Source organism: Triticum dicoccoides, chromosome 3A (genome assembly GCF_002162155.2).
Source record: "Triticum dicoccoides isolate Atlit2015 ecotype Zavitan chromosome 3A, WEW_v2.0, whole genome shotgun sequence".
Lineage (NCBI taxonomy): Eukaryota > Viridiplantae > Streptophyta > Magnoliopsida > Poales > Poaceae > Triticum > Triticum dicoccoides.
Genome location: NC_041384.1, coordinates 461,649,971 through 461,661,877, shown reverse-complemented (window position 1 = coordinate 461,661,877; position 11,907 = coordinate 461,649,971). Strand labels below are relative to the sequence as shown.

The following is an 11,907-nucleotide window of genomic DNA, read 5'->3' as shown; positions in this document are numbered from 1 at the left end:
CACTCATGATGCTTGACAAAAGATGAACATTGAGCTATGGCTAATTCACTCATTAAAAGGTTCAAACAAGCATGGCAAAAGTGCAAATGATAACAGGTTTCAGACTTAGTGAAATAACAAGTCAGGAATTTATCATCAGGAATCAAATTTCAGAACATGAAAACTACATGCTATAGGAACATATCATGGAAAAGCAAGGAATGGAATGAAGCTACTCAAAGCATATAACAAAAGTCCCTTAGTGACCATGAGCCAAAAGGGATCAGAAAATACAATTGCAAGCATGTGAACATAGCAAAAACATAAAAGATTCAGACTTAGTGAAAAACTAGAGCATGCAAAACAGATTAACAAGTAGGCATGTTTACGAGCTCGATGCACTCACTACGAGACATTTCGTGACAAACTAAGCATACACCCATTAATAAGACATGGCATAGAAGCTAGACATGGTAAGAACAACAACATAGCATGCACGGATCAATAGCAACAACCTCGGCAAAATTGCTAAACATGTTAACAATCTGCCAGGAACATTTTATAGCAAAAATAGAGCTCGATTGACTCAAGCTAGGGTGCTCCATAATTGCCAACAAAGACATGGATGGATAGAGCACAACATTATCTACAGAACATCCTTACTGATCATGCTCAAAAGAGGCACGGATCACTAGGAAACAACATGAACATATGGCATAAAAACAAAAACAGGACAAGGACTTAGTGAAATTCTAAGTCCCTGAAATTAGCATCATTGAGTAAGCTACTTTGCATGCTTGTGCTAGTCACCACAAAGATCACAAAAATACATGGCATACACCCCTGTAAAGATGGCATGGCATACATCAAAACACATGTAGAGCTCGGGATCATAGCATGCACACATTAATCATGGCAAAAATGACAAAAGGCCATTTGCTGAAACAGATCTGACATAATCATCACATAGCCCTCTTCCAACAGCATTTCGGGCATCAAGATGAGCTCAAATGAAAATGATGCAATGATATGAAATAATGTACTCGTCGAGACAAACATTTTGATATGCTACACGCACGAATCGGAGCTACGAATGCAGAGTTATGGCATGTCAAAGAATGCAAAATATTTAGGGTTTGGAGGGGGAAAAGTCAACCGTCGAAGTTCCAGATCCAGATCCAGCCGGCGCGGATCCCGAGGTTCGTCGGAAACCCTGTTCGCCGGAGAGGAGAGTGAGGCGGCCGGAGGTGGCGGAGCTGGCCGGAGAGGAGAGGCGCTGGCTCGGACGACGAGGAGGCGCGGCGGAGGACGGCGCGGCGGAGCGGTCCGGCGGGTCGGCGGGGACGGCGGGCGGCGGACGGCGGCGACCCTCGCCGGAGTCGTGCGGCGGCGGGTGGAGCGAACACCGGCGAGGAGGCGGACGGGCGGCGCGGCGGGCAGCTTGCGGGCGGCGTCGGGCGCGGGGGCGCGACCCGGCCGATGGGCTTGGAGGGCCCCGCCTAGGCTGCCCCGGGCCGGCGGCAGGTGCGGCGAAGTGGGGCTGAGGCGCGGCCCAATGGAGGCGCGCCACGTGGCGGCGGCGGACGAAGTGGACACGTCCGGCGCCGGCGGACGTTGTCCGGCGCGCGGAGGAAGAAGGGGGCTAGGGTTTCGGGGGAGAGATCCGAATTTTGGAAAGGGGGGTCTTTATATAGGGGTAGAGGGAGCTAGGAAGCTCCAAATGAGGTGCGATTTGCAGCCACGCGATCGTGATCGAACGCTCTAGATGATGGAGGAAGTTTAGGTGGGTTTTGGGCCACTTTGGAGGGGTGTTGGGCTGCAACACACACGAGGCCTTTTCGCTCCCTCGGTTAACCGTTGGAGTATCAAACGAAGTCCAAATGGCACAAAACTTGACAGGCGGTCTACCGGTAGTAAACCAAGGCCGCATGGCAAGTCTCGGTCCAATCCGAAAATGTTTAGCACCCACACACGAAAAGAGGTAGAAAGGGACACCAGAGGACATAGGAGCGCCGGAATGCAAAACGGACAACGGGAATAATGCTCGGATGCATGAGACGAACACGTATGCAAATGCAATGCACATGATGGCATGATATGAGATGCATGACAAAGACAAAACACACGGAGACAGAAACCCGACAACGAGGAAATGAAATAACTTAGTGCCGAAAATGGTAAGAGTTGGAATACAAATAAGGTAAATTACATCCCGGGTGTTACAACCAGTTCTATATCCCACCTGAGGTGTATGCTCTAAGTTGCAATGTTTATATTTCTCATATGATGCATATGGTGTTTTGCATTGCTTAGTTTAGACATCATATGCACAATATTGAATTCCATCTACTTAGTTTAGAGATCATACATGCGAGTGCCAGCTGCTTAGTATATGAATCAATTATGTCAATTATATCATGCCATCCTGTAAACTTAGACAACATGTATGAGAATTATTTCATCCCAACCTATTTTAGGAAGATATCATATAGTTTTGTCATGTCATCCTGTTTAGGTACTCATCATATGTTGAATTATGCTATTATATCCTATTAAGTTGTCCATCATATATCTGAAACTGTGTCATGCTATCCTGTTTAGTTAGGCATCATATATGTGAAATTGTGTCATGCTGTCCTGTTTGGTTAGACAACATATATGTGAATTACCACATCTGTCTATCATACAATGTCTGTACGTTCAATTTCTTTTCTTGTTTATCAGCCATTTGAATTGGAGGGGGTGATGGCAGTATCTAAGGAAGCAAAAACCCGTTCTTCACAAAAGACAGTGCTACCCGTCAATGCAGATTGAACCATGGTTGTACTGGCCCACAAACTAGCCCCACCACACATAATCGAGACTCTTCCAGATTGCACACTTACACCGTTGGGCAGAGAACCAGCTACAACCCATCTAATCGCAACCCCAGCGGATAGTAACCCACTTATAGTTGACAAAGCACCATGTCCACCACAGAGTACCCCCACACGAGCAGTTTGTAAAGCTACTGCAGTGCCCAAAGCACGAAGACCACCACAGCTAACCCAAACTCCACGTTTAAAGCAGAAGAGCAATTGTTCTCAGGTCAGATTGCGTAGCTATGGTCCATACTCCTTTGTTGTTGCATCACTATATTTACTCATACCAACTACTTTCGAATTTGAAGGATCCAATTGAAACTCCAATGGCGCAACAGATATGTTTTAAACCTATTTCTTTTACTGGATTGTTGTTCTAACTTCTTGCTCTATGTTGATTTCAGTTTAAGTTGTATAAATAATTATGTTCTCATGTGATGCACATTACAAGTGTTGCCAATGTTGTGTAGTTTCTCACACTTATATTCTGTCTATGCTGCTGTGTCTTAAAAATATATGAGTTGAACTGTGTCTCTATCTTGACTAGTAAAACGCCCATGCATTGCCACGGGCCTTTGAGAAAAAAGATAAGGTGCTACTCACTGAGTTAATATTACCGAGAACAATGTCGTCTAAGCTAACTCACATCTTTTTTTTTTGAAAGTGGGCTAACACACATCATATTATTAAACACAATAATCTTAGAGCACATACAGCTGGTCCCCTCAAATCTACGGATATGCCCGATCGTTGACCGCATAGGAGAGAGAAGGAAAATGGTAACCCAACCCGACCCCTTATATCATCCCCGGTCCAGGCTATCCGCAAACTCTCACATTGACATCAAATATGGGGAGTATATGAGGCTCATAGACGCGCATGGTCGATCCGCCATGTAGGATGTGGCCCACCATGCACTACCTTTTCTTTCTTTTTCTTCATCTCCACCAAGCACATGCACGTCACCGGATATATAAGGGACAAAATGAGGAGTATGGTTGCATGAACGGACAAATAGAGGCTCAAAACGGATACTAACTGGACGCTTCTGTGGACTTTTAGGGTGCGTGGATTTGCTAAATCCGGCTATAGATGCTCCTATTGACAACTCAAATAATCATGTTTTTTAGTTGAAATCGATCCGAGACCAAAAACATCACGAATACGATTTGATATGTACCTGGCCCAAGTTTCACATAACTTATTCGCACAATCCTCTTTAGTTAGCCAAAGAGAAGCTCCATTAGTCAAGCATCTCACCCATACCACCCTGAAACACCTCTCTTGATCGCATGCACTCCTTTACCTCCTTAGCAATAGGCCATAGATTGATCTATCAATTTCCGAGCTTCTTAATTTAGCCGCCACTGTTTTTGAGTCTGCTCCAAGATAAGCTTTGCCACGTCCAATTCACGTGCAAGCTGAGCTGCCCATCGAATACACCGGACGACATTCCATTATGGAAATCTGGCAGAGAGGTGAACATCTACAAGGCTATAAATCAAAAAGAACAAATCAACTATTCATAGATACCAAATTTAAGAAGCTCGCAAAATGTTACTGCTATAAAACTGTATAGTGCTACCCATCTTCATGTTGTTCCCTCCGTTCGTTCAAACTGAAAATAAGTAGAAGAAAATGAAAAAAAAGAAAAAGATTACAAAATACTCCCTCCGTTCCTAAATATAAGTCTTTTTGGAGATTTCACTATAGACTACATACATAGCAAAATGAGCGAACATATACTCTAAAAGGCGTCTATGTACATCCGAATCTAGTCTCTATAGTGGAATCTCTAAAATGAATTATATTTAGGAACATAGGGAGTACATGTCTCGTGCAGTCAGGAACTTCAGATTTTGAATAAGCTTATGCTTGTACTCATCTTCCAGTACTCTATCAGGAGCCAAAGTAACTAAACATCCTCCGTCACCTCTTGCAAATCTCAGAACCTCCAATCTTTGATGAACTAAACTGACTTTCACCACAACCAGTTCTTTCCCTCATCGCCCCGCTCGAATGAAAAGGAGACTGAAAATAAAGCGATATAAGTACATCAAGGAATCAGATGAGGGCTATTGACAATCCATAAATCCCATGAGTCCTACTGGTGGTATACATGAATAACCAAATGCCATTTACAATTCTCCTAAAGGTGGGTAAATAGAATGTTTAACCAAAGCACATCTTACAACCACATATTAGAGGTTCGATATCTTTCAGGCCAATTGCAAAAAATGATGAACACTCTGACTACACTAAGAGAATGGATGCGACACGATGTGAAACATATACTGACATTGCATCATGTAAAGGGTTAGTGGTGGTACTGATTATTTGTTGTTATTAGCAAATCCTTTTAGACCATGGATGACTAACACGATGTTGCAATCAATTTGTAATTAAAGAGACCAAAAGTTCTTTTTTTAACCAGAAAGTCCTTGCGCTGGAGTTCGGACAAACCCCTCAATAACATGACCAAATTTGTTTTGGCTCTGTTTATCACATATCAAGTACGAACCAGCAAACATACAGACTTGTGAAGCTGATAAGAAATCATCAAAGTTATGTGAACTTGAAACTAAAAGTCCAACAGAGGAGCAAGGAACTAACCTTGTTATCATTTCTCTGAAGTCTGAACCTCGCCTAATTCTTGGTCCAATGTGAGTATGCTTCAGAGATAATGATTTCTTATGTAACATGCGCTTTCACATATGAAAAAGCACATAAATATACATAATAGGAATAGTAATCAGATGCTCAAAAACTATAACCTGAACATATCAGTGCTTAAACCAAATTATCTATACACAACCATAGAAACTAAAAGAACCATCTAACAGAACCATGGAAGGATTAGGTTGCATGTCCTCAACTGAAATGGGTGAGTTCTAGGCATCCTTCTAAGCCACTCTGTTTAAATAGCTCATGATCAATACTTCATGCATTTACCAAGCCTGCTAATGCTTTTTTGAAGTTGACGTCCCTATTTAAAATTCAAATATCAATTTGCACCAATAAAATATTTCTTGATATGTAGGTGCATCCGACAAACTGTAGACACGAAATATTCATTGCACGAACCAAAAGTAGATGAGCTACCTGTAGATGCAAGGAAATAATGACAAACCGCAACCAGTTCTCCTATCAGTATGTAACTATGTGCCATTAATCTCAATATACCTCACTCTTGGGCGAAGTCAAGATCCATTCTAGATCAGTGCAAGAAGCTTCAATACTACACCTTCCATAAAATACAGGAACTTGTCCACATTTTACTGCATCTCCCAATAGCAGCAATATCATAATCTTCTGCCGCTTGCTCCCTTCTTCTAGTTTCAGCAAGAAAAAATTATCCAGTAAACTGAAATTGAAACTCTTTTGGGAAGTAGGTCGGCTCGGTGTGAAGCAATGGTTTTAGGTAACTGTCTCTGGTTCAAACTTTGCAAATGGGTGTGTATCGTCAACCATATTTCTACCTTCCAGTAAGCACGAAAGATAATTATTCCAAAACTACCTACGTGAACATCGTTGTCTGCATATATCGAGAAATAAAGATAAATTCCTATAACTACTGGCTTGTTCCTGCAGGATAAAGAAAATGTTTTTTTCGCTATTTTACCTTGGCAGACATCAAGGGCATTCAGTGATAACACCATTCTTAAATATGTCTCCACCAAAGTAATCATAGCATGCCCTGTTGGTAAAACATGAACAATTCTTATTTATCTGCATTCTCATAGTTCTACTGTTCCAGATTTAAATACACAAATTTGATGACAAAGCATATTGGAGAGCAGGAAACAGCTATAGGTTTCTGAAGTTAGAAAAAAAAATCAGTGCTTAAATGGCATATAGGCTTCAGGTCAGATCATTTTTTTAATAAAATTGTCCTGTCGTGCTCGCGCAATATTATGCATCTAATCCTAGGCATTCAAGTAACCAAATTACTGTGAATAATCTGTGGACACATATTTATCTATTTTGAGCCAACTTCTTTGGATTCCTAACTTGTATAGCTGAATCAAACTCACTAAATCAAGCGGATGATATGAGCTGCAAGGCTAAAGAGAATATGTTACAACTATTCGTACTACAGTAAAAAAATTGCACACATGATAAATTTTGACATTCGCCGGTGAGGTAAGGACATCAAAAGCTGCTACTATATACTGGGTTAAGTGGACGGAACAATAATCACAAATCTATACCAAAATAATTTGTATATAGCCATAAAACAAAATCCATTGCAAGAAGATGCGACGTACATACCATATTCCTTGTGCTGAAAACATAGTCATGTACCCTTGTAAATACAATCATAATAAACCTACTCTAATGTTGGTCACTACCCGTCTCAATTCCCCTAACTCGAGGTTGCAACTTGCAACTTCAAGAATCATTCTAATAAAATCATACCGGAAATGTTTTCCCATCAGGGGCGATGTCCCTGTCATGGAAGCACCACCCGTCAACTCCAAGCTTCTTCATGAACTCGAATTGAGATATCACCGAAACAGAAATCGAAGCATAAGTTGTCGATTCCAGCCATGGACCTAAGACACAAGATCAGGTAATTCCCATACTTCTTCTCTTAGCCATGGCCAGGGAATTTGTGCCATCCTCCCAAGGCCAGTTCTTTGTAGGTGCACCAAAAGGATCTCCTCCAGTACCCCGAAACATATGCCAGAATGCCACACTGAACCGCAACCTAACCTGTAGCACAAAACAAATATATAATCCTAGTGCAGCACATAATGTACAAGTAAATTAAAAGGATAATCCTAGTGAGCAAATGAATCAACCCTCTGTAAAATTTAATATATATCATGCACGCAAATATCAAAGGAATATAACAAATATAGGTGGAGAATATGTACAGGACACCGTTCACAACATGGAATTAACTAAGAAATTTCTAGCCAGTCTTACAATCCTTGTTTCTTGAGTTTGCCTAGATCATCAAGGTGAGAAAGAGCATCAACTATAGTGAGCAAATGTCAACCCTCTGTACTCAGTAGAATAGTTTGTGATTTAGGAATATATGGCCTGGGTAAGGAAAGTTATGATTTGCAAGGAAAGAATAGTATGGGGATGGATCGGGCTGGGTGGGGCTCTCATGATCATCCATTTGGGTATGCTAGAAAAAACCAGAAGAAAATCAGTGGGCTTTTCTTTCTTTGGAAAAAAAATCAGACGAGAGGTGGGCTAGCATTGAGAAAATCGCTGGAGGGGGCTAGCAATTGAATTTCAGTTTCGGTACTATTAAGTACTTTCTCAACAGTACTAAATGCTCCTTTACTCGGTGGTCAAACACATGCCATTGTTCTGCAGTATGCAAGTGTGTTATCAAGTAATCATAACTCGAGCGTCTAAAATAAAGCATGAAAATTACGAAACACACCTTGCCCATTTTGTTGTGTAATAGGAACGACATCCAATTCCAATACTGATGGTAAATGAGACGGGAGGAGAAGTGTCAGCTCAAGTAAAATCATTTACATCGACCTTCACCTTAAAATTAATATGAATTAGTATGTAATCATCAACATCAAAAGCAGTATTTCCTATGGACTAAGAAAATTCTCAGATGTGTCCATAAAAGGGCTACTAAGCAGGAACTGAAATCATGATTATCTTACCAAAATTCTGCACTTACGATGGGCTTGAACATGAGATCTCCGCGGTGTGGCAAATAACATCTAAACTACCAGTATCTGCATGATGCCAAGATGAGAAAGGTAGCGTCACCTCCACCGTGTCTCTGACATTCATGATCTGCCCCGCTGTTGTATCAATGGCCGTGGCAACTGAATATTTGTATCAACGACATGCTTTCATGCTCTGCTCGGCTGCTGTGTCAATGTAGTTGGAGTCCCTTCTTTGCTTCTCGAGGCATAGACCATGGACTATGATGGCCTGGCTTATTAGGGATGATAGAATACTCATATCAATAAGGAATTCCTTCTTTTCCGGGAGCCCATTCGGACAGAACTCCAAAGTTAAGCGTGCTCAGCTTGGAGTAGTGTCAGGATGGGTGACCGACCGGGAAGTTGCTCCCGGGTGCGCACGAGTGAGGACAAAGTGCGCAGAAAAGACTAGTATTGATCTGTGGGGCCAGTCTATATCCCGCTAGGAGTAACGACCATCGGCGGGTGTGTCCGGGGCGTTATAAGTTGGTATCAGAGCCGACCCTCGCGGTTACACGGATGGTTGCGAACAGGTGCGTGGTCATGTTGTTCATGACGTTTGTGACCCGTCGTGGCACACGGCATGACACATGTACTAGACTGGAAGCACAGACGTATGTGCCAAGAGGGAATGTTCCTGTGGCCCGACGAGGACGTCGTTTCCTCTGAGTGGGGGTGTATGTGATGGCCTGGCTTATTAGGGATGATAGACTACTCATATCAATAAGGAATTCCTTCTTTTCCGGGAGCCCATTTGGACAGAACTCCAAAGTTAAGCATGCTCAGCTTGGAGTAGTGTCAGGATGGGTGACCAGCCGGGAAGTTGCTCCCGGGTGCGCACGAGTGAGGACAAAGTGCGCAAAAAAGACTAGTATTGATCTGTGGGGCCAGTCTAGATCCCGCCAGGAGTAACGACCACCGGCAGGTGTGTCCGGGGCGTTATAATGGACGCCCTCCTAGGAGCGACTTTCAATAGAACAAACGCCTAACGCACGACCGACTGCAACACCCTCTAGTGCGCGACATCATTTCTTCAAACTTTGTCCAAAAACTTTGAATCGTAGGAATTATCATTTTCGGAAATACGCTACACAATGAATCGAGTACACATGTGGCAGCTGGAATGTTTTTGACAGAAATAATGTTGTAGCTAAAAGCATTTCTAGCAACCTAAAGGAACAACCACTGCTGCTGATTTTACAGACACATACTTATGCAGATTATTGTATGAACAACCCCTAAACTATGTGTGTGTAGTTTTAGAATTTTAATATCACTTGACACCAAAGATGGCTATGATCAGAAGGATAGAAAGACATGCATACTTAGTGTTTATTCCCCATCAGTTTGTGATAAATGAAAGGTGTTAACCAAGCATAATGTGCACATGATCTGTCCTGATAATTCATTTCCAATAAAGCCAGGTGATTTTTCAGCAAAAAGAATGGCATGTGATCCCATGATACAATTTTTTTTATTTATTTTTGCGAAAACCATGATACAGTTATTAGATATATCTAGTGTCGATCGGTCCTACTGTGGCCTTAAGAGAATAAATAGACATGCGGCCAAAAACATATATATAGGTAGATATCATAAGGTCCAGGTTCTGTCCGAAAAATCGCCTCTAGCAAGTCACCAAATCAAAATATATCCATTTGTACAATTGTACTGAGTTTGAACATGCTTAAATACATAGAAATTAGAAAGTAAATAGCAGATTATATTGTCTGAAACTGATCTTCCTGGAGAGGATTATATTAGCAGCAACTGGTTAGTTCTAACAAAATATGATTCGTCTATTTACTTAAATAGTGGTTCACTTATTCACCTTGAATGTTTTGGCGTGATGGTGTTGATTCCCTTTCTGCCCTGCTTGTAATCTCATCAGGGCTTGAAATTTCCAATTTGTTGATGCTTGAAGGGCAACCATCTGCTACGTTCAACACGGACACCCTGCCATTACATATAAGTTAATTGACAGATTCTTGCTAATGGTCAACGACTAACAATCAAACTATGAAATGCATCGCGGTTAATTCTCACTAAAACTAATAATTCATATATTTCAGTGAATTTTACGTTAATCAAATGATCGAACTAATTAATTACTAGCATATGGCTGAAGAGGCAGTTGGTTGTGGTGCCTTGGACCTCTGGACCTGAGGCATGTGAGGTTGCAGTTGCCCTCCGGCCGCTAATCATCGGGTACGGACTCAAGCACGCCCTAATGGCCGCCTCCGCCTCCTGGAATGTAACAGCATCAAACAGGGCATAGCATCAACTAACGGGACTGAAATAAGCAAGAAAATTAACTACTGAAGATCAGTCGATGACGAGGGGAAGAGAGATTTGTTTGGGTGGGTACTCACGAATCCGCCGCCATTGGATCTGCCAGTGCCCTTGTCTGTGATGATGACGACCTCGAGGATCTCGCCACGCTCGAAGTGAGGATGCCCTCGAGGTTGCCCACTATGAACATGTGCAAAACGAACACCTGAATCACAAAAAGAACATGGAGCAACATCATCGCAAAAAATCTCGCACGGCTGAATCCCGATTCGTTCACCTGTTTTTGGCCTGCAAAATAAACGCAAAAGTAAACAGAGGTGAAAATAGTCCCCGCGCGCGGAGCAACTGGATGTCGCCTCGGGAGCCCCTGTAACAGTGTGACATGGTCCATGTTTCCACCGGAGCCACCTCAAATCGACCCCAACCGCAAGGGGCCTGACGTTGCCGCTGGGACCTCACGCCATCTGAGAGGTCGACGTCGTGCGGTCGCCATTGGATCAGACCGGGAGGAGGAGTGGAGAGGGTCGGATCCAGCAGCAAGGACCGGATCAGCACCATGGCGGCTGCAGCCACCTCTCATGGACGCCATAGAGCGAATCCCCGCCGTGGAGGCAGAGTTGTGCGGGGCTGGCAGTGAGGAGTGGCGAGGAGAGGAGTGGTCAACGGACCTGAGGCAGTGCGTGACGGTGGCGACCTGGAGGCGGCGGTGTGGCACAACGACGACCTGGAGGCGGCGGCTCCTCTTGTTCCTTAGCGGAGGCGGCTCATCTGTGGGGCGGTCTCGAGACATCTTAGGAAACAGATCGAGGGAGGCTCATTGGCCAGGGCGGTGACGAAGGGACGAAGGGCGGTGGCGGTGAAGGGACGAAGGGAGGCGGCGGGCGAAGGAGGGCACAGAGTCGGGCGACTGTTTCTTGCTCGCGGGCACGAAACCTCGCTCGAGGGCGCAGAGTGGGGCGATTTTTTTCGCTGGTTAATTTTTGCCGGCTTGCTTTCGTTGGTTTATTTTTGTTCAGGTCAGTTGGATGCGATGGGAGATTAGGCATGTGGGGGTGGGTGGGGTACTCGGCTGGAGGTTTTTTTTG

General features: G+C 43.4%; 1 protein-coding gene and 1 long non-coding RNA gene across 3 annotated transcripts; both read right to left on the bottom strand.

The window, feature by feature from the left end:
• Nucleotides 1–6,993: 6,993 nt before the first annotated feature.
• LOC119271630 lies at nucleotides 6,994–8,860 on the bottom strand. The gene is made up of 3 exons (XR_005134647.1): nucleotides 8,483–8,860; nucleotides 8,245–8,348; nucleotides 6,994–7,556 (listed from the first exon to the last, which is right to left on the bottom strand). It is a non-coding gene; the product is annotated as an uncharacterized LOC119271630 (long non-coding RNA).
• Nucleotides 8,861–9,996: 1,136 nt separating this feature from the next.
• Nucleotides 9,997–11,705, bottom strand: LOC119271629. 2 transcript variants are annotated; one of them, XM_037553377.1, is made up of 4 exons: nucleotides 11,491–11,705; nucleotides 10,903–11,110; nucleotides 10,643–10,777; nucleotides 9,997–10,486 (listed from the first exon to the last, which is right to left on the bottom strand). In XM_037553377.1, the coding sequence occupies exons 1-4, from the start codon at nucleotides 11,610–11,612 to the stop codon at nucleotides 10,418–10,420; spliced, it is 534 nt and encodes a 177-aa protein (XP_037409274.1). In that variant the 5' UTR covers nucleotides 11,613–11,705; the 3' UTR covers nucleotides 9,997–10,417. The 2 variants fall into 2 exon arrangements, with proteins under 2 accessions (XP_037409274.1, XP_037409275.1); XM_037553378.1 differs by having other exon boundaries at nucleotides 10,685–10,777.
• Nucleotides 11,706–11,907: the final 202 nt, after the last annotated feature.